The sequence below is a fragment of the Tursiops truncatus genome, chromosome X, assembly GCF_011762595.2.
Source record: "Tursiops truncatus isolate mTurTru1 chromosome X, mTurTru1.mat.Y, whole genome shotgun sequence".
Lineage (NCBI taxonomy): Eukaryota > Metazoa > Chordata > Mammalia > Artiodactyla > Delphinidae > Tursiops > Tursiops truncatus.
Genome location: NC_047055.1, coordinates 62,372,617 through 62,396,499, shown reverse-complemented (window position 1 = coordinate 62,396,499; position 23,883 = coordinate 62,372,617). Strand labels below are relative to the sequence as shown.

Genomic DNA, 23,883 nt, shown 5'->3' with positions numbered 1-23,883 from the left:
ACGTTTCCTTTTAGAAGTTTAAGGTTTCATGCCTTACATTTAAGTATTTATATTTAAGTAATATGATTATAAAAATCATTTATGTGGTCTTTGTTGTTCCTTACAAATTTTAGGAATATTTGTTCCAGATCCATGAAATGTGCAATTGGTATATATATATACATATACATATATATATGTATATATATGTATATGTATATATATATAAACATCTTTATTGTAGTATAATTGCTTTACATTGTTGTGTTAGTTTCTGCTGTATTACAAAGTGAATCAGCTATACGTATACATGTATACACTCCCTCTTGTGTCTCCCTCTCACCCTCCCTATCCCACCCCTCTAGGTGGTCACAAGAACCAAGCTGATCTCCCTGTGCTATACAGCTGCTTCCCACTAGCTATCTATTTTACATTTGGTAGTGTATATATGTCCATGCCGCTCTCTCACTTTGTCCCAGCTTACACTTACCCCCACCCCATGTCCTCAAGTCCATTCTCTACATCTGCATCTTTATTCCTGTCCTGCCCCTAAGTTCTTCAGACCATTTTTTTAAAGATTCCATATATATTGCACTGAATCTTTAGATTGCTTTTTGTAGTATGAACATTTTAACAATATTAATTCTTCCAATCCATGATATGGTATATCTTTCTATTTATTTGCATTGTCTTCAATTTCTTTCATCAATGTCCTATAGTTTTTGAGTACAGGTCTTTTAATTCCTTGGTTAGATGTATTCTGAGGTATTTTATCCATTTTGATGCAATTGTGAATGAAATTATTTTACTAATTTCTCTTTCTGATACTTTGCTGTTAGTGTATAGAAATACAACATATTTTTGTATATTAATATTGTACCCTTTGACTTTACTGAATTCTTCATTAATTATAAAAGGATTTTTGCTGGAGTCTTTGGGGTTTTGTATATATAGTATCATGTCATTTGCAAATAGTGACAGTTTTGCTTCTTCCTGTCCAAATTGGATGCATTTATCTCTTTCTGTTGTCTGATTACTGAGGCTACAACATCCAATACTATTTTGAATAAAAGTGGCAAGAGTGGGCATCCTTGTCTTGTTCCTGATCTTAGCGGAAAAGCTTTTGGCTTTTCACCATTGAGTGTTATGTTAGCTGTGAGTTTGTCATATATGACTTTTATGATGTTGGAGTATATTCCCCCTATACTCATCTTGTTCAGTTTTTTTTTTAATCTTAAATTGATGTAGAGTTTTATCAAATGCTCTTTCTACATCAATTGAGATGATTACATGATTTTACTTAAATTGAAATATAGTTAATTTACGATGATGTGTTAGTTTCAGGTGTGCACAAAGGGATTCAGTTTTTTATATATATATATATATATATATATATATATATATATATATTCTTTTTCAGATTCTTTTCCCTTATAGGTTATTACAAAATATTCAGTATAGTTCCATGTATTATACGGTAGGTCCTTGTTGGTTTTCTATTTTATATGTAGTAGTGTGTATATGTTAATCCCAAACTCCTAATTTATCCCTCCACTTTCCTCTTTGGTAACCATAAGTTTGTTTTCTAAGTCTGTGTGTCTATTTATGTTTTATATTTAAGATCTTTTGTAACATTTTTTTAAGATTCCACATATAAGCAATATCATATGATATTTGTCTATGTCTGGCTTACTTCACTTAGTATGATAATCTCTAGGTCCATCCATGTTGCTGTCAATGGCATTATTTCATTCTTTTTTATGACTGAGTAATATTCCATTGTATATATATGTACCACATCTTCTTTATCCATTCATCTGTTGAGGGACATTTAGATTGCTTCCTTGTCTTGGCTATTGTAAATAGTGCTGCAATGAACAGTGGAGTGCATGTCTCTTTCAAATTATGTTTTTCCCCATATATAGGCCCAGGAGTGGGATTGCAGGATTACAGTAAGTCCCCTACATATGAATGAGTTCTTTTCTGAGAGTGCGTTCATAAAACCAACTTGATTGTAAGTCCAACAAAGTTAGCCTAGGTACCCAACTAACACAATCAGCTATATAGTACTGTACTGTAATAGGTTTATAATACTTTTCACACAAATAATACATAAAAAAACACAAAAAATAAAGAAAACATTTTTAATCTTACAGTATAGTACCTAGAAAAGTACAGAGGTACCAGCTACATCACCGTTGCTTTTACCCTTGCTTTGGGACATCCTGGGCTTGAAATAAAGATACTGTACTACTGTACTCTATACAGTACTGTACAGTAAAGTACATAAAAGCACAACCATGTGTGTGTAGAGGGTACACACACATGACAATGTAAGCCAGATATATGAACTAGCTTACGTGATTTGACATGTGAACACAGGTTCACATCTTTGAAAGTTTGCAACTTGAAAGTATGTGTGTAGGGGACTTACTGCATATGGTAGCTCTAGTTTTAGTTTTATAAGGAACTGGATACTGTTCTCCATAGTAGCTGCACCATTTACATTCCTGTCAACAGTATAAAAGGGTTCCTTTTTCTCCACACCCTCTCCAACATTTACTTTTTGTAGACTTTATGATGATGGTCATTCTGATTGGTGTGCGGGGATGTTGAGTGTTTTTCATGTGCCTGTTGACCATCTGTATGTCTTCTTTGGAGAAATGTCTGTTTAGGTCTTCTGCCCATTTTTTGATTAGGTTGTGTGTGTTCTTTTTTTTTTTTTTGGATATTGAGCTATATGAGCTGTCTGTATTTTTTGTATATTAACCCCTTTTAAGTCACATGGTTTGCAAATATTTTCTCCCATTCTGTAGGTTGTCTTTTCATTTTGTTTATGGTTTCATTTGCTGTGTAAAATCAATTAAGTTTAATTAGATCCCATTTATTTATTTTTGTCTTTATTTTCACTACTCTAGGAAGTATATCCAAAACAATATTGCTGTAATCTATGTCAAAGAGTGTTTGGCCTATGATTTCCTCTAGGAGTTTTAGAGTATCTGGTCTAACATTTAGATCTTAAATCCATTTTGAGTTTACTTTTGTGTGTGGTGTTAGAGAATATTCTAATTTCATTCTTTTACATGTAGCTGTCCAGTCCCAGCACCACTTATTGAAGAGACTGTCTTTTCTCCACTGTATATTCTTGCCTCCTTTGTCATAAATTAATCGACCATAGGTGTATGGGTTTATTTCTGGGCTTTCTATCCAGTTCCATTGATCTGTATTTCTGTTTTTGTGCCATTACCATACTGTCTTGATGATTGTAGCTTTGTAGTATAGTCTGAAGTTAGGGATCTTGATTCCTTCTGCTCTGTTTTTTTTCTCAAGTTTGCTCTGGCTATTCGGGGTCTTTTGTGTTTCCATACAAATTGTAAATTCTTTATTTCTAGTTCTGTGAGAAATGCCATTGGTAATTTGATAGGGATTGCATTGAACCTGTAGATTGCCTTGAGTAGTATATTCATGTTGACAACATTGATTCTTCCAATCCAAGAACATGGCATATCTTTGCCCCTGTTTCTGTCATCTTTGATTTCTTTCATCAGCGTCATATAGTTTTTGGAATTACATGTATTTTACCTCCTTAGGTAGGTTTATTCCTAGGTGTTTTATTCTTTTTGATGTGACAGTAAATGGGATTATTTCTTTAATTTCTATTTCTGATCTTTCGTGGTTAGTGTATAGAAAGGCAACAGATTTCTGTGTATTAATTTTGTATCCTGCAACTTGACCAAATTCATTGATTAGCTCTAGTAGGAGGATTTTCTATGTATAGTATCTCGTCATATGTAAACAGTTACAGTGTTACTTCTTTTCCAATTTGAATTCCTTTTTTTTTCTCTTTTTTCTTCTCTGATTGCTGTAGTTAGGACTTCCAAAACTACATTGAATAAAAGTGGTGAGAGTGGACATCCTTGTCTTGTTCCTGGTCTTAAAGGAAATGTTTTCAGCCTTTCACCATTGAGTATAATATTAGCTGTGGGCTTGTCATATATGGCCTCTATTATGTTGAGTTATGTTCTCTCTATGCCCACTTTCTGGAAAGGTTTTGTATCATAAATGAATATTGAATTTTATCAAATGCTTTTTCTGCATTTATTAAGATGATCATATGGTTTTTATTCTTCAATTTGTTAATGTGGTGTGTCACACTAACTGAATTGTGGATATTAAAAAAATCCTTGCATCCCTGGGATAAATCCCTCTTGATCATGTCGTATGATCCTTTTACTGTATTGTTTGGTTCAGGTTGCCAGTAATTTGTTGAGGATTTTTGCTTCTATATTAATCAGTGTTATTGGCCTATAATTTTCTTTTCTGTGTGTTATCTTTGTCTGGTTTTTGTATCAGGGTGAGCGAGGTCTCATAGAATATGTTTGGAAGTGCTTCCTTCATCCTCTGCAATTTTTTGGAGTAGTTTCTGGAGGATAGGTGTTAACTATTCTGTAAGTATTTGGTAGAATTTGCATGTGAAGCCATCTGGTCCTGGACATTTGTTTTTTTAGAGTTTTACCTCAGGAAACAAGAAAAATGTCAAATAAACAACCTAATCTTTTACACCTAAAGTAATTAGAGAAAAAAAAGAACAAACAAAGTTAGTAGAAGGAAAGAAATCATAAACATTGGAGCAGAAATAAATGAAATAGAGACAAAAAAAACAATAGAAAAGATCAATGAAACAAAAAGCTGCGTCTTTGAAAAGATAAGAATATTTCTAAACACTTAGCCAGACTCATCAAGAAAAAAAGAGAGAGCTCAAATCAATAAAATTAGAAATGGAAAAAGAGTAGTTACAACCGACACCACAGAAATACTAAGGATCATAAAAGACTACTACAAATAACTATATGCCAGTAAATTGGACGACCTAAAAGAAATGGAGAAATTCTTAGAAAAGTACAATCTCCCAAGCCTGAATGAAGAAGAAATAGAAAATATGAACAGACTAATTACAAGTACTGAAGTCGAATCTGTTATTACAAACTTGATATAATTATCTTCCTTATTAGATTTCTGAAAGAGTGCACAGGAGATTAAATTTTTGACTTTTCACATATGGAAGCATGCTTATTTTACTCCCATACTTGACTGATAAATTGTCTAGATATAGACTTCTAGGTTGTAAATTAATAATTCTGAAGTCATGATTCATTGTTTTCCAGCTTCCAGTGCTGTTGTTCAGAAGTCCTTTGTCATTCTTATTCCTTCTCTTTTGAATGTGAACTGGTTTTTATATGTGTGTGTGTGTGTACACACACGCACGTGTGCTCATGCAAACAGGCATGCATGCATGTATGCATGCACCTGCACAAAAGACAGAAAGGGGGTAAGGAGAGAAGGAAAGGAGAGGGAATGAGAATTGTAAGTTTGAAGGTGTCCTTTTTTTTTTTTTTTTTTTTTTTGCGTTACGCGGGCCTCTCACTGCTGTGGCCTCTCCCGTTGCGGAGCACAGGCTCCGGACGCACAGGCCCAGTGGCCATGGCTCATGGGCTGAGCTGCTCTGCGGCATGCGGGATCCTCCAGGATTGGGGCACAAAACCGTGTTCCCTGCATTGGCAGGTGGACTCTCAACCACTGCGCCACCAGGGAAGCCCTGAAGGTGTCCTTTTAATCCATAATATACTAAAACTTCCAGATGATGTCCTTTGACATTTTTCTTTTTTAATTCATTATGATGGGCACTTGATAGATCATTTGAATCCAGAAATTTAGTCCTACAAATGTTCTTGCATTGTTTCTTTGATAATTCATGTTCCATTTCTTTTTTAACAAAGCATCCCCAAATTCAATAGCATAAAGTAAATATTTATTATTATTTCTGAAGTTTTTGTGAGTTTGCAGAGATCACTTGAGTGGTTCTCAGGAGTCTTTCATGTGGTTACAGTCAAATGGTGGTAGGGGTTGGAGTCATCTGAAAACTTGACTGGCTTACTGTCCATGATGACTTCTTCATATATGTGTCTGGCAACTCAGCTGAGATGGCTGAAATATCTGAGGGTCAGGCAGTCATTTCCTTCCATACACAGGCTTCTTCAAAGCATGGTTATATCGGGGTAGTCAGATCTCTCACATGGAGGCTGGATTTCCCCAGAGCACACATTCCAAAGGTGAGCGTTCCAAGAATTAGGAAGCAAAAGACACTCATCTTTTTAAATCAGTTGTTCTCAGCTGGAGGTTATTTTGCCCTTACCCCAGGGGATATTTGGCTATGTCTGAAGATATATTTAGTTGTCACAAGAGTAGGGGGGAGGGAGGGTACAACTGGCTTCTGGCTAGCAGAGGCAAGGGATGCTGTTAAACAGCCTATGGTATACAGGACAGCATCATACAACAAAGAATTATTCAACCTCAAATGTCAAAAGTGCCAAATTTGAGAAACTTCATCTTAAAATTTAGGCTCAGAACTGGCACAGCATCACTTCTGCCACATTCTATTGGTTAAAGCAGCCATAGGCTAGAAGTTGGGTCACTAGAGACTTTGGCACAAAAGGGGTCTGAATTCAGTGATACCAGGTACAACTAAGGATGAAGGTAAGGTGCTTTTTGAAAACATCACAGTGAATTAATTGAAAGGGTACATAATAATCAATGAGACCATTATATTTAATTTTATCTGTCAAATTGGAGAGTATTTTGGATGAGCTTAACATTAAACCCATGAACTTTGAGTTAGCAGATTGCCCTCCATAATGTGAGTGGGCTCATTGCAATCAGCTGAAGAAAAAAAAAAAAGACCATCTTCCCTGGGGAAAAGGGAATTTTCTAACTGACTGCCTTCATCTGAACCATTGGTTTTCCAGGTTTTCCAAACCTCTGGTCTTCAGGCTGAAACTGCAATGTCGACTCAGATCTCGAGCCTATCAGCCCATATGATAGATTTAGAATTGCCAGTTTCCATAATCATGTGAATCAATCCCTTATCTCTCATTCCCCCCTCTTTCTCTTTCTCTCTCTCTCTCTATATCTATCTATCTATCTATCTATATATATATATGCTTCCCGTTGGTTTTGTTTCTCTGGAGAATCCTGACTAATACAGAAACACACAGCGCCCATTTTTCTTGGGTTTTCAGAATACCTGTAGTTAAACTTACACATCCAGACAGGAGTTTGAATGATTTCTCTCCAGAGAAACTCATTAGCTGAAGAGAGAAGGCTCATAGAGAATGACATTGGTAGATCTAGCTCATGAAATGGCCAGACTCCTACATATCATCTCATAGTGCCATTAATTGACAAGCTCCACTTAACCAGCTTTTTTAGCATCTCATTCTTAAATTTGAATGTTACATATTTTAAATCACCAGGAATTTGAGGAAAGACACTAACATTAAAGGCAGATACTAAAATAAGCCAAAAATGAGAAGGGGAGGACCTTGGAGGGAATATAGCAACCCAAGAAGTAGAAGAAAACTTAAACAAAACAAAAACCAGAAACAAATTGTTGTAAAATTGATACCAGAAGACAGAAGAGAGAAAATGTTACATCAAGAAATAAGAACAGCGTGATATGCAAAAAAGAAATAAAAAAGTATAAAATTCAATAGACATTTTGATGAAAATATAAAGACATATCCAAGAAAGAAGAAAAAGACAAAGAGAAGAAAGATAGGAGAGAAAAGGTTTGTTTTTTTTTAAAATAGGGGATCAATCCAGAAGATCCAACATCCATGTAGTGGGAAGTCTGAAAACAGAGAATGAGGAAATGGAGAATTATGGTAGCTAATCTCCAAAGATGGCTCCCCCATGAGCCATGCCCCCCTGTATTCATGTCCTTGTTTATATTCCTTCTCTTGGATTTGGGTTGATTTTTTCATTTTCTTTTTGACTAATAAAATGGGGAAGTAATACATGGCTTCCCAGGCTAGGTCATTAGAAAACTTGTAACTGGTGTCTGGGTTTCTTGCAACACACATTTTAGGGGTATCCAGCCACCAGCCACCTTATAAGAAGTTAGACCACCCTGAGACCACCATGCTGCATGGGTTAAAAAAAACATCCCAATAAGTTAGCCATGTGAAAAATCATCCAAGCAGTATCCAAGCTGAAGTGTAGACAGGTGATTGAAGAAACCATCCTAAATTCTGCTCAGTTAAGCTTTCGGTTGACTCCAACCCCAAACACTATGTGTCTATAATTACATGGGAAATCTTAAGTGAGAAACTCCCAGCTGAGTTCAATCAACCTAAGTGTCTAGGTAAGTGGATTGACACCTCTAATCACCTACAAGTACTAGCTTCTCCCAGGTCTCTGTCTTTCCATCTTTTAGCCACCTTACTATTCCTCTATAGCATTAACAAAAATTATAATTATATAATTATTTATGTGATTGAAAAATATATTGGTTTCTTCTGGTGCACTGTAAGATCTATGAGGGCAAGGAAGATCCCTATTTTCTTCACAGATATAACCCCTGTAACCTAATTGACACATAGTAGGTACTCAACAAATATTTATTGACTAAATGAATTAAAGAATCTAAGTTGTAACACTGGTGAGTGACGTCATTTCTCATTGAATTTCTAAGAGTATTTTTACAAAACAAACAAAAAATCCTACTGTGTGGAAAATGCTTGTGGATTAAGCCTATTTGAGAGATGGTATAACTTAGTTCAAATCCTGGAAACCATGGATTTGCCACAAATAAAATAAATTGATCAGCCTTTGTGCTTAGTTTCCTTATCTATGAAAATGAAGATAATAATAGTACCTGCCTCATAGGGTTGTTATATGTAAATGTTTCTTTACATATATGTGTAACATATGTAACATGCTTAAGAAAGTGCCTGGCACATAGTAAACACTTTTATATGTGTTAAATATTTGAAGAAGTTATTTCAGCCTTGGTCAGAATTCCTAATCTATGTGAAAAAATAGCCTTTTAAGCCACTGATACTAAAATATTTTGAAATCATTCATCTCACTTTGTGATTTCCCCTTCCTCTCTTCTCTAGAAAACACACATATGTGCGCACACACACACACACACACACACACACACACACCCTCCCCCATTATCTGATCTGGAACTCAATTTCTATAACCACTGGAGTTCATTCATATTATTTAGTAAATTACACCAAGCCTGAACTGCAGATTGCAGTTACTAAGGAATTAAATGCATATGTTGTCAAGTAACATAGTAAATCATAGTTTAGGTTTTTAAGGAATAATTAATTTTTATGAATTTAATTTTTAACTTCTAAAGAAAGGAAAACCATTTTGATCAACACTATTATGTTGTACTTGATATAAATATGTAAAGATAATGTTCATGGGAAAAACAACATTTAAAAAAAGAGAGTTTATAAAATATGTAATAAACAACCAGAATGAGCTGTAGTTACAGAGAAAATATGTGAAAGAAAATGATTGTTACTCCATATAAAGCTGGACTTTTTCCTACTTACTATTTTCCAACCTAAGAAAGTCAACATAATCTGAAAGACTATTCACGTCAGGCAAATAAATTGATAGTTAATAATATTAAATCCATGTATTTTAAGATAAAAAACAATCATATCTATTGTGTAAATATCACATTAAAAAACCTCTTCTGTATTCTAGAAAAATACCTTCACACAAGTCACTTACCTACTGCACAGTTTAGATTTAACTTAATTTTAGCACAGGAGGTTGTAAACTGCAGCCGATTTGGTGGGCTTTTTCTCCGTTCCTTATATGCTAAGCAACTTGTTCCAACAGTTCTGCTTTTAAATTTTGGACAATTGCCACAATTGTATCTTGAAGACAATTAAATTTTTAGGACCAAAACATTATTATTTGAGGATTTTCAAAACCCAATTTTTAAAGATAATATCAAGATTTATCTGTGTGATCTCAGTAGGTAATTAATAACACCTATGATTTATGAGATTAGACTCCAGCTCTGACATGCCTTTGTTCTATGTCTCCCTTTCTTCATACCACCCTAAACATGGAATTTTTATAAGGATTAATAATGTTCAGCATGAAACATTTTAAATATTAATGGGAAGCATTAAGGGCAGTCCTTATACAGCAGATATTCCCCTGAAGAACTGTGTATAAATACTCATGTTTTTTTTCATGGTACAACAATAAACTGAATCAGCTTCCCATCTAATTACAATATAATTTCAAAGTTTATTCCCATTAATTTTTTTTTATTCTGAGGCATGCCCTCAAGCTTATGAATGGGGCAAGCCCTTTAAAGTAACAACAGAAAAGTTTAGATGAAAACTTCAGCACTACATACTCAGAAAATCAATTATTGTGTTGAATCAATAATATGCTACCAAAAACTTGTGCTGCCAATCAGATACTTAACAAAAGATGCTTCATATTACTGAAGAAACTCCAAAAGTACTTCTTGAACACCATTTCTCTGTGGGGTTCCCTGAAGATTTTTTATACCCTTATTTATTTCTCCCCATCTTTAGTGAAGATTGTTCTGTTTTGTAGATTTATAATTTATATTCGCTTTCACTTATAGTCATGGTGTGCTGTCTCTATAAATTAGCACTCCCCTACTCCACTCCTCCCCCCACACCTTACTATCATTGAGTTTTTTAGAAGAGAAATTGTGTGAAGCAAAGTTTTGATGATAAAGGGAAAGTAGGATCCAATTAAAACATCAAGAAATAAAACAATACAAGACCAGAGGAAGAAAATTTACTTTAGTATCATAGTGTGAAACAATGATCCTCCTATAGTATACCATGGCATTTTGTCATATGAACACTTTATTATAGAGTTAAGATAATGTTGTAAGGTGAAGGCGCCTACCTTCTTTATGTAGAGGGTATAATTTCACAGGAAAATTAAGATTACTCATTACCACAGTTCTGCCTGTCACCTGGGATGTGTTTTTAAAGAGGAATGCAGGATTGTTACTTTAATTTTAGCCTTAGCAGTGAAGGGGATCAAGGTGCTTAAAACAACACATTTCTGTGCTGGAAGTTGAGTACAATTTTTGTGGTTGCAGAATATGGCTAGAAACTGGGGGATCCAGGCAAGTTACCTAGATATTTAACCAGCCCATTTAAGTTGGTTTTTATTACTGTAGCATTGTAGTAAGTTCTGAGACAGAGTAGGAAATGGTGCAGGGCCTGCCAGCCTTGGGAAAGAGGTAGAAGCAGAAGTCTATCCTTTGAAAACTGGACTTCTGAACTTGTGTATTTCCTTTTTTTATTATTAATATTTGAGAAGCCAGGGAAATTAGGCAGAAAGAAAGAAATAAAGGCATCCAAATTGGAAAGAAAGAGGTAAAACAATCTCTATATACAGATGACATGATCTTACAAATAGGAAAAACTCTGAAGAAAACACAAAATACCTGTTAAATATAATATACAAGTTCATGAAAATTGTAGGATATAAGATCAATATTCAAAAATCGGTTGTATTCTGCACACTAGTAATGAACAATGCTAAATTAAAATCAAGAAAATAATTCCAGTTACAGCTTCAAAATGGATATAATACTTAGGAATAAATTTGATCAAGGAAGTGCAAGATGTGTACATGAAGAACTACAAAATATTGTGGAAAGAAATTAAAGGCACCCTAAATAAATGGAAAGACATCCTGTGTTCATGGATTGGAAGACAATTTTGTTAATATGGCAATGTTCCCCAAATTTATCTGCATATTTATTATGACCCTTATCAAACGCCAAATGCCTTTTTCCTTTTTTTTTTTTTTTTGGTAGAAATGAACAAGCTGATCCTAAAACTCATAAGGAATTGTAAAGGACTGGGAACAAACTTGGAGGACACATACTTTCTGATGTCAAAACTTACTCTAATGCTATGGTAGTCAAAAGTGTGATACTGACATGAAGAAAGACCTATAGATCAATGGTATAGAATTGAGAGTCCAGAAATAAACCCATACATTTGTGGTCCATTGATTTCTGAACAGTGCCAACACCATCAAATGGGGAAATAGTCTTTTCAAGAAATGGTGCTTGTAAATGAATGAATATGGGACCCTACTTCATGCCATACACAAAATTTAACACAGGATGGATCAAAAGCTTAAATGCAAGAGATAAAATTATAAAACTCTTCATACGGGTATACATCTTTGTGACCTGGGGTTTGGTAACAGATTCTTAGATATGTCACCAAAAACACAAACAGAAAAAGAAAAAGTAGATAAATTGGATTTAATCAAAATAAAAAAAAATCTCTGCATCAAAGGATACTATCAAGAAAGTTAAAAGACAGCACATAGAATGGGAAAAATATTTTGCAAATTATTACACCTGATAAGGGACTTGTATCTAAAATATATACATGTCTTACAACTCTGTACTAAAAAGACAATACAAGTGAAAAATGGGTTAAGGCCTTGTTAGACATTTCTCCAAAGAAGTTATCCAAATCACTAATAAGCACATAAGACGATGCTCAACATCACTAGTTATTAGAGAAATGCAAATCAAAACTACAATGAGGTATCACCTCACACTGGTCAGAATGGCCATCATCAAAAAATCTACAAACAATAAATGCTGTAGAGGGTGTGGAGAAAAGGGAAAGCTCTTGCACTGTTGGTGAGAATGCAAACTGATACAGCCACTATGGAGAACAGTATGGAGGTTCCTTAAAAAACTAAAAATAAAATTACCATATAACCCAGCAATCCCACTACTGTGCAAATACCCAGAGTAAACCATAATTCAAAAAGATACATGCACACCAATGTTCATTGCAGCACTATTTTCAATAACCAGGTCATGGAAGCAACCTAACTGCCCACTGACAGATGGATAAAGAAGACGTGATACATACATACAATGAAATATTACTCAGCCATAAAAAGGAACTAAATTGGGTCATTTGTAGAGACATGGATGGACCTAGAGACTGTCATACAGAGTGAAGTAAGTCAGAAAGAGAAAAACAAATATCATATATTAACACATATATGTGGAATCTAGAAATATGGTGCAGATGAACCTGCTTGCAAGGCGGAAATAGAGACACAGACATAGAGAACAAACATATAAACACTAGGAGGGAAAGGGAGGTGGGATGAATTGGGAGATTTGGATTATACACTAATATGTATAAAATAGATAACTGATGAAAACCTGCTGTATAGCACTGGGAACTCTACTCAATGCTCTCTGGTGACCTAAATAGGAAGGAAATCCAAAAAAGGTGGGATATATGTATACATATAGCTGATTCACTTTGATGTACAGCAGAAACTAACGCAACATTGTAAAACAAATATAACCCAATAAAAAATTTAAAAATAATAAATAAAAGATAATACATAGAATGGGAAAAAATTTTGCAAATTATTACATCTGATAAGGGACTTGTATCTAAAATATATACATGTCTTACAACTCAGCACTGAAAAGACAGCCCAAGTAAAAAATGGGTTAAGACTTTGTTAGATACTTCTCCAAAGAAGTTATCCAAATCGCCAATAAACACATGAGAAGATGCTCAACATCATTAGGGAAATGCAAACAAAAATTACCATGATTTTGATCACCCCCAAATCACCCCACTAGGATTTCTATAATAAAAAAGACAGACAATAACAAGTGTTGGCAAGGATGTGGAGAAATTAGAACACTCACACGTTGCTGGTGAGAATACAAAACGCTGAAGCCACTTTGGAAAACTGGAAGTTCCCCAAAAAGTTAAACATAGAATTACTAAAATAATCCAGTGGTTCTACTCCTAGGTATATAACCAGGAGAAATGAAAACATACATGTACACAAATGTTCATAGCATTATTCCTAATTGACAAAACATGGAAACAACTCAAATATTCTTCAACAAACAATGTAGTACAATATATTATTCAGCCACAAAAAGAAATGAAATACTGATACATGCTACAACATGGGTGAACATGAAAAATTATGCTAAGTGAAAGAAGCCAGACACAAAAGGCCACATGTCACATGATTCCATTTATATGAAGTGTCCAGAATAGGCAAACCCATAGAGACAGAAAGTAAATTAACAGTTGCCAGAGACCAGTGGTGGTGCCGGTTGTGGGGAATGGACAGAGACAGCTAATTGGTACTTTGTTTCTTATTTTGGTGATGAAAATATTCTGTAACTAGATAGTGGATAGTGATAGTGGTTGCACAACATTGTGAATATAGTAAAACCACTGAATTGTATATTTTGAAACGGCTAAAATGGTGAATTTTATGTTATGTTTATTTTATCTCAGTGCAAAAAATTTTTTAATGTCTTTGTGAACCTCACAATAGAAAAACTGAAGCATTATAATATTTCACTAATTACATTTTTGGAGTTATAACAAACTACAATAATCTTTGAAGAGAACTTTTATTAAGATAAATCCAGTAAAATTTTTTGAATACACATATTGTCAGAACTGCCCTTCTGAAATAAACATTTGTATTTCTTTTAAAAATGGAATTACAATTTTATTTTTTCCCAAGCTAATATCAAAGTTATATTTGGGAAAGATAATTCTAATTCTTAGCATTACATGAAAATAGTTCACCTTCTTTATAAAAGTAACCTAGAGAACCACAAGAATGTTTGAGGAAACTCTTTTGGGATCTCTCCATTTTGTGAAATTATCATATATAGGAGTAAAATTAAAAGTCAAAGATTTAACACATAACTTACAGAAAAAGTGTATTCACGGACAAAGTTGAAAACATATTTTTTCTATATATTCCACTATTATAATTACAAAATTTATAGATAAAGGTTTCATGTTAGAAACTTTGTGACTAATAACCAGTATGAAGATGTTTTGAAATTAAATTGATGCTAAAGAAAAGCTGTGTTTATAAAATATTTGATAAAAATATTCATCTCTCTTAACATTACAACATGAAGGTACATATTACCAAATTATGAAACCATATAGGGCAGCTTTAAAAAACACTCTGAAACTCTACTTTTTTTCCATCTTCTTTTTTGACCTCTTTTCTTTCGGCTATTTCTTTTCCAATTTCAGCCTTGCTTTCATCTTCTTTTCCATCTCCTCCATCTTTCCTGTCTCCTTTTCCATTTTCTTCCTCTTTTCCTTCTTCCTTTTTTCCATCTTCTCCTTTCTCCTTTTCATCTTCCTTCACATTTACACCCTTATCCCCCTTTCCATCTTCATCCTCTTTTCCATCTTCATTCTCTTTTCCATTTCCTTTCTGTTTTCTAACATCTCCCTTTTTTTCATCTTCTCCTTTATCTTTTCCATCTTCAGATTCTTTGCCATCTTCTCCTTTCCCTTTTCCATCTTCACCCTCCTTTTCATCTCCTGTGTCTTTCTTGTCTTCTTCCTCTTTTCCATCTTCTTCTTTCTCTTTTCCACCTTCATCTTCTTTTTCATATTCTTTCCCTCTTCCACCTTCTCCTTTCTCTTCTTCCTTGTTTTGATCTTCTCCATCTCCTTTCTGATCTTCTTTTTCATCTTCTTTTCCTTCTGCTGCCACTGTTCCTTTCTTTTCTCCTCTTTCTTCTTTGATATCTTCAATTTTTTCTTCTTTTATTTCCTCTATTTCTTTTTCAGAAGCTGATGTCTATATATAGAGAGAAAAAAACCAAGATTATATTTGTAAATTTGGAACCATTTTCCCTAAATACTTAGGATTATATCTGTTTTATGGAAAAAAATATACTTCATCTATAAGAAAGTAATTTTCCTGTGGAAAAGGCCTCCTAAACAACACATCATAAGGAAACCTTATAAGAAATAGGATTAATTAAAGTATCTCCACACAAACATACACAAATAGATATTTGGAACAATAAATTCGGGGAAACTTATTCATATAAATGATTTTCATTACAAATATGAGGAAACAGAGTAAATACAGAAAAAATGAGTAGCATGCATGTAAACAAAATATATTCCTTGAAGAAATAATATATTTTATTTCTATAATGGTGAGATTTAGGTTTACTTTGTAAAAAGTTATGTGAAAAGTCTTCTACCATATATCATAGGATCACTTAGAAAAGATTTTCCCTACATGCATAGGTCTGGTTTATAGATTTGGCACTAAATCCCATTTTCATTTTTTTAACTACAGTACCTAGAAACATGGTATGCTAAATATGTAAAGCAAGACCTATTGGAAACATACATAATGATTTGTTTTGCAATCTGAAGAGGAAAGAAGAATCATATATGATCTTGCAAAGATATTTACAAATAGCCCATGTGCTGACAAAAGCAATAGAGGATTGGTCTATATTTTATAAGACAGTCATTAGATTATTAATAAGTCATAATCTCTGGCATTGTTCTATTAATATCAATGCTAACACACTGCTCTCACTACCCATACCTATAAATTCTCAATTTTAAATTTGTTTTCTTTCTTTTCCCCTTATATACCATTATACTAGATGCTATAAACAGAATGTTTGTGTCCTCCAAAATTCATATGATGAAACCTAATTTCCAATGTGATGATATTTGGAGCTGGGGCCTATGGGAGGTGATTAGGTCATCAGAGTAGAGCCCTCATGAAAGGGATTTATGTCCTTATAAAAGAGACCCCAGAGAGCTCTCTCACCCTTTCTATCATGTCAGGACACAGCGAGAAAACTGCCATCCATAAACCAGGAAGCAGGTCCTCATCAGACACCGAAAATGCTGGTGCCTTGATCTTGGATTTTCCAGCCTTCATAACTGTGAGAAATAAATTTCTGTTGTTTATAAGCCACCCATCTGTGGTATTTTGTTACAGCAGCCTGGACAGACTGACACTATGAAGCCATACTCATTTAATGTTTCTCAATGTTTAAACTACAAGACAAACAAGATTTCTTCCAGTGGCACCCATTGTTAAACATCCAAATGGACAAAACTGTTAATATTGGAAGATACCTCTATAAGGTTGGCTTCTCCATTTTCAGCAGTTTCACTGTTGTATTCTTCTTTAACAACTTCTTTCTTGGTTTCAGCTATGGCTTTGGCTATGGCTTTGGCACTTGCATCTGTGTTTTTTCCCATCATATCATTTTTTGCCTTCATTTTCTGTCCAGCAAAACAAAACAATAAAAAAATAAATACACAATTTAACTGAGGTGTTGATTAAATGGCCTGTTATTTTACCAGCTGTTGTAATAATTTACGGAAAAGCTTTAAAATATCCATATAAACTTAATATCAACAAAATTATCACTTGACACTTTCAGTGTCATTATAAACCTGAAATGGTATTAAAATGAATAATATTCCTGACATGAATCAAAGAAAGTTTCTTTTAGGTGAGAAACAACAAGTTAGAATGCTGACCAGTGGCCAATTGCTAGCATCAGGTTACACTTTGGTAAATTAACTTTCTTTGACTAGAGGGGACCAGTTTATCCCTGTCATGTCTAATAATTAGCAACAGGGTTTTTGACTGCTGAGCCTCCATTGGTAATAATTAAGAGAAATACTATGTTAGGGAGAGCAGCAATTTAGATATATTTGAAAGAGGTCACCTGGGGACATTAGTGATTCAATATTTGGGTCTACAAGTTTCTGAATGACTTGAATCATAATTTCTTTACCAAGAAAGCTCTTTGCCTAAGTGTGTATGTAGTAGAAAGAGCACTGGTTTCAGCATCCAGCAAACATGTGTTTTAAATCTGGATCTGTTTCTTACTTGATGTGATCTTGAGCAAAAGCAGAAATCTCTTTGTGTTTATTTCTTCTTATGTAAAAGAGAGTAATACCACCTACCTACAAGGATGTAATAAGGAGCAAATGATAAAATATATGTGAAATTACTTTAGAAACTGTAAAATGCAATATAGATATGTTATTATTCTTTGAATACATGAGAAACTGAGAGCCAAGGAGCGTAAAGTGTTTTAAAGTCCATGATTCTATATTATCTGTTTTATTCTATCACTGTCTTTTATTTTGAAAGGAAATAAACAGTGTTTACTATTTTAACAACTTATAAATTGAGTACTTAATTTTATAAATAGTGACCAGGAAATGCAAAATAGAGAAAAACCAAAAAGAACTTTTCTCTTCAGTTGTCACTTACTATGATTACTAAACCTATGGCCATAGTTTTAGCAATATCTTTTTTTTTTTTTTTTTTTTTTTTTTTTTTACGTACGCAGGCCTCTCACTGTTGTGGCCTCTCCCGTTGCGGAGCACAGGCTCCGGACGCGCAGGCTCTGTGGCCTCGGCTCACGGGCCCAGCCGCTCCGCGGCACGCGGAATCCTCCCGGACCGGGGCACGAACCCGCGCCCCCTGCATCGGCAGGCAGACTCTCAACCACTGCGCCACCAGGGAAGCCCCCTCCTAGCTTTAACATTTTATGATGTTAAGAATTCAACTTATCCTTAAAACATCAATCATATCTCAATAAACCAGTTCTAAAAATGAAATACGATCATATTATATTCACACATATTTACACATAAATAAATAAATATAAATATAGGGGGAAAGTGAACTTAATATTGAGGCTATTTCTAATGTCTTTAACCACAACATTAGAGTACAGAAGCCTATATGAGATCAACTATGTGAATTTGAAAATAATGTATGTGAAAGCACTTTGCAAACTGTAAAGTATTATCAAATGTTAGTTACTATTATTATCACAAAGCATTACTTTTGTTACTAGAGTTTACACCTTTTGTTTCCCCAGGAGTACTGGTATTATGACTATATGACGTCAAAAGCACGTATGTTTTATGGATCTAGCCAACTAAAATTTTGTTTTGTCTCTTCCTAATGAAAATGCCGAAACACAGCAGACAACCACAGAACACAAACAAATATTTCTGACTCAAAGGGCTGACATGTACCATATGGTATAATGTATAATGTAATATATCACTAACTGAAAAGAAAATAAAGCAAAATGATCAACTATATGCCTTTCCGAAAAACTATTTCTGAAGAAAAGCAAGTTTCTCTCAACATTGTATGCTGAATATTTACCCTTGGAGTTGATGTTCTTTTGGACTTCAACTCTGGTGTAATGGGCACAGGCAACTGGGGGAAAAGAAAGAAGAAATCATAATTGAAGACAGATCACTAACAATGAAGTTCAGCCTCATAATTAAAATAAATGGGTATAGTTTAAATTGAACACTAACATAAAAACATTTCCTGGTGAGAAAGTTTTTCTTAAAACATCAAAAACAAATCTTGTATTAAATAACTAGTATTGTCTAGGACTCTCTGAATTTTAAAATTACATTTTACAATACATGGGCAGCTTTTTAAAAAGACTACTTACAGCAGACAGTCTGGCTGATCTTCTCTTTGGCTATAAGTTAAAAATAATTATTAGTTAAGAGAATTATGGATACAGAAAACTAGAAATATTTATATTGTGAAAATATTTAGTGTACCACTAAGTACACATTGTCATTAAGAAGCATTGTGTACTTGATTTAAAAATATCATAGTAAAAATATAAGTTTTGATTTTTCCCTCCTCTGGACCCTTCATACAGCTAAGGAAAAAAGAATCCCAAACTAAATTTCAATTGCTAGGCTAAAGGAACACAAAATGGCTAGTAACAAGGAGTATATTTATAAATGAAAATACAGCCCCTTCTTGCAAACTGACAAAGCAATTCTTTGGCTTAAAAGGAAGAAGCTCTCTCCAGATCTTAAGCACAAGGTCCTAAGTTCCATGGAGTTTGGAGTTTTCAATACCTACTATATTTCTGAGAGAGTTCACTGGCATACCATATTGGTACTCATATGGTACAAATATACTAACCAGCATTTAGTTTTTAGCTGCTTATGTGTCAAGTTTATAAACCAGGTGAATTTTTTCAGATTCTAAAACTAAAGAAACTCACCTCCTGCCTCATATCACCTTGATCTGCAGCCTATACAGGGGAGAAAACCACACAGAAATAAGGTCATCGATATAAACATATACTGATATATCCGAAAATATTGCCTATAGATTGCAGTTGCAATATAACAGCTTTACTTTTTCCTGGATTCCTGCTCAAGTAGCCACATGTTAGTGCTTAGTAGCCTGCTGTCTACTAAAGTGCAAATTTGCACCAAGATGTAAATGAATTCCCAAGACATAAGTTTATACAACTGATAGCCAATTTCATCATTTTGTGTAAATTGCATTTCCTAAAAACAAACCTTTTTAATTTTAAAATCCACCTGTTGTAGCCAGGGTTAAAGCCAAAAAGTGTGGGAGCGGGCAGAATGAAGGCGGAGCTTCATGCAATCTCCCTGTCCGTTTAGCTTTATGCTCGAGATGCAATTGTACTTATCTGATCCTCTCTTCTAAATGGACTATTCTCCCCTCCAAGTTGTGCATACAACTACAACCCCCACAATGCCCTGGTGTGGGGGAACCCTCTTTGTTACAACGTCAATGCGTTATTCTGAGAAGCCGGCTGCGGATTTTAAAACTTCCCGCCACTACCTGCTACAAGGTTGCTGTCAGCTCTGTAAAATAGCAAGACCCATTGCACAAGCCTAGAAAAGGGCAGCGGCGGGAATCTCAGGCAGGGGGATGCTGATTATAAACCATTGCTTTCCGTATCTGAGCAGCCCTTTAGCCTGGGAATTATCGAGCTATTGCACGAGTCATACAGCCCCAGAGGACCGGGGAATTTCAGTCTTGTTCCTATGTTCTAAAAATATGGAAGGCGGACGAATAGATAGGAATAGTACCAAAACAATCATAACGCCTTACTTAACACAGTGTTTTACAATTTTATCAAGCAACGAAACAGCAATCGATTTCACTTCTAAGGGAACTCCCCCCCACCCAAAAAAAAAAAAAAAAAAAAAAAAAACACCGAGCGTGAATTTATTTCCCGTCCAAGAGAGAAACCACGATCTTTTAAGTGAGGGTTTGCAGGAGACTTGTAGCCCTTGAATAGCTCATATCAATTCTGCGCGTCCAAAGTGAACAAATCCATGCTATCCTAACATCAGCAATAGTTTATCTGACGCATTTCCCTTGTCATCCTTCCATCTTTAGACAGTGAGTGAGCTTGGAGAGTCCCAGATCTCTCAGCTCCAAAGTTGCTAATTACAGCTGTGAATCTCTCCCTTCTCTAGGACAGTTTGAAGTCTGCGCCGCCTAATGGCACAGGATTACCATTGCATAGCCATCTGGCATGACAAGAAGCGGAGGAGGGAAAAAAAGGAAAAAGAAAACGGGAAGAACAAAGGCAAATACGGGAGAAAGCCATGGCTTTCGTTCCCCCAAACTGGACGGTTCCCGGAGAAAAGCTGGAGGCTGAGGAGGAAACTAGTGCCTGGAAGTGTGGTTGGGAGAAGTCTTCTCCAATAGGGTAAACGGAGGAAGGGGGAGTGGGGTAGGAAGCGACAGCACAGCGCTATGACTGTTTGTAATTCAGCATGGAGACACCTCTCAAGTGATTCTTACCCTTAAACAAAATAAGTCAAAAGTGAACTACTAGTTGCGTGAGAGACCATCCTCAACCTTACACCAACCGATACCTGCCCTTCCCTCCCCTTCCATTCAGCATATCACAAAATCAAACTAGAAGTCAAAATGCTTTTTAAAAAAAATCTCTGCCGATTAGGAAATATGTATTTCAGTCTCTAATCCCCCTTCTATCTTCCTATTTCACTTACCTTTCTTTTGGGCATTGTTGCAGCTCTCTAGAGGAGATCTTAACAGCAGGAAAAAAGCCGAAAGCAGTCTCTACCCGACAGCTCAGAGAGCAACTGAGTTTTCAATGAATGAACTAATTGCAGCACGACCTGTGCTCGCCTCCAAAAAAAAAAAAAAAATCCCTCGTTATTGGCAACATTAAACGCACCAGACGCAACCAAACTACGTGAATGGTTAGTAGGAGTGGGAGCCAAATTGGAGTGACAGGCTGTCAGGCCAATAAGGGGAGGTGACCATCCCAGGGGGCGTGGCCCACGGACTTGCCCGAAGCCCTTGTACGCTGCCAGCTCCGACCGCTGGTGGGGTAGAGGAGCCCCCAGACTTCGTGGATGCAAAGTGCTGAAGCATAAAACCGGCGGGAAAGCTGGAATTGTCTTGATCGGTTTTTTGTTGTTGTTGTTGTTTTCCTTTTATGTAGTAATGACAGGCGAAAGTCATTGCACTTGCTTTCTCCACGGTCTCTAAAAGCCACACTTTACTTCCTGGAGACAAAGTGCTTTAGAGACATTATTGAACCTAGGCTCCAGTCTTTCCATTCTACCTTTGGCAGAAGGATGTAGATGAACTGAGAGGAGCACTCATTCAGAAAGTAGAAAAGAGTGGAGCTGTTTCTCAGGTTGTGGGAACTTTCCGCCAAAGCAGAATTGTAGTACTGGCAGGATCAGGGTGCCAAACGGCGCGTCTCCCGCAGATGGAGAGCAACAAACTGGGAGCTGTAAGAGGAGGAGGAACCTGAAGGTGGGGACATTTAATAGATACCTTTATCCCACTTGGTGGTAGTCCACCAGGAATTCAATGGGACCCCGCGTGAGGTTTGTAATACCAGAGGTCTATCCCGAGGAAAAGTGCTGATACAATGGCTTATGAATCCAAAGGTGGCATTTAGTGAAGGGATTAGGGAAGGTGCCATACATGAAAATGTTTGGGACTCAAGAGCCTGGACTCGGATAAAGCAATTAAAGCACTCACCTCTGGTGCAAATTTAAGAATGTGCCCCAGACTCAGGAGATTAGGATGAGGCAATTGAGGTGAATCATGCAAGTGCAGGGCAGGATCTTGATTTTATTTAAAATTGATATTTTGTTCATCATGGACTTTTTTTTCCATTAGTTAGGTTTTAAAATAGTGCTTTAAAAATTTATCTTCATTATCGAGTTTTGGGGTGACTCATAACTTGTGCCTAAGGAGAGTGCCCCCTAACATCACCCTAGTCCTAGCCATCATTAGGTGGCTTTCTACTCTAAAAGAGGCTTCTATCTGCGTTCCCAAGTTAGTTTCTGAGACCTAAAGTTTGTGAGAGTGGGAGTGAGGATTCGTGAATGAAGTACTTGAGGATATTTATGCGTAAAAATGTAGGATCCTGAAGCACCTTTTCAGAATGCCTTACTTTGGATTTTGTAACAGCTAATTGGGTTTAAACTTGTTTCAACCACAGCCGAAATCCCTATGCTGGAAGGTTAATCAAAAAAAGGAAATTAACCCTTTGAACAGTTACTTAAAGGAATAAACTCATTTGTGTTCATGTGGATTAAAACATTGCAATCATCAGTTTTAAAACTATTCATAGCTGTTTTAGAATACCAAACCATCCCTTCAAACTAAAATACAGCCTAACAGAAGAACCCATCATTTTTACCTTTACACATTCTTCCCCAGCACCTACAGTGTGGAATTAAACAGATCAGGTAGTAGAGACTGTTTGCAGCTCAATTTTCCTCCTCCAACCTCATATTACATTCTGATTCAAGTAGGTAAATCAGAAAGACATTTAAATGGCTTCCTTTTCCCACAGTTATTGGGATCATCCCTAGATTCCCTAGATGCCTCTTTAACTCTTATGGTGAAGGCATTACTGAGTGAGACTAGATATGTTTCAATCGTTTTATTTTCCAAGAGTTAGAAAGTAAACATAAAATTTGGGTTCAATATAAGAATTGCTTCATAAGGATAAGAAGAAACATGAAGAGAATGAAAAATGTGTCAACACTGGAACACACTCAACAAATTCGTATTTAGCATTATTTTGTGAGTTGGATTTTGTTTTTGTAGCCTAGCCTATGAAACTGCAAAACGCTGTGGTATGCAAAGTTGCATTACATGGTTTCTGCCCTTAAGAATTTTTATAATTGTGTAGGATAAAGCAAGCAGATGCAAACATTTGTAAATCAAGGTTGCTTGCATCATGTGAGTGGTACAATCTAAGTTCAATAATAAAACAGACGAGAACTATGGTTTAGGACTGACATCACTGGAGAAGGTTTTTGTTGAGGAGGTAGTATTTGACTTGGCTCTGAACAGTTGGAT

General features: G+C 35.4%; 1 protein-coding gene across 1 annotated transcript; it reads right to left on the bottom strand.

Moving 5' to 3' along the window:
* Positions 1 to 14,291: 14,291 nt before the first annotated feature.
* On the bottom strand, positions 14,292 to 21,690 carry HMGN5 (high mobility group nucleosome binding domain 5). The gene is made up of 6 exons (XM_004324370.3): positions 21,540 to 21,690; positions 19,760 to 19,789; positions 19,187 to 19,216; positions 18,886 to 18,939; positions 16,818 to 16,967; positions 14,292 to 15,501 (listed from the first exon to the last, which is right to left on the bottom strand). The coding sequence occupies exons 1-6, from the start codon at positions 21,552 to 21,554 to the stop codon at positions 14,860 to 14,862; spliced, it is 921 nt and encodes a 306-aa protein (XP_004324418.2). The 5' UTR covers positions 21,555 to 21,690; the 3' UTR covers positions 14,292 to 14,859.
* Between the last annotated feature and the right edge of the window lie 2,193 nt (positions 21,691 to 23,883).

Bases quoted from the DNA above. Each gene is read 5' to 3' on its own strand.
- HMGN5 (XM_004324370.3), bottom strand. The intron at 19,217-19,759 runs GTGAGTTTCTTT...TTTAACTTATAG, and splicing joins AAGGTGATATGAGGCAGGAG to CCAAAGAGAAGATCAGCCAG. The intron at 18,940-19,186 runs GTAAGTAGTCTT...CTTTTCCCCCAG, and splicing joins GATCAGCCAGACTGTCTGCT to TTGCCTGTGCCCATTACACC.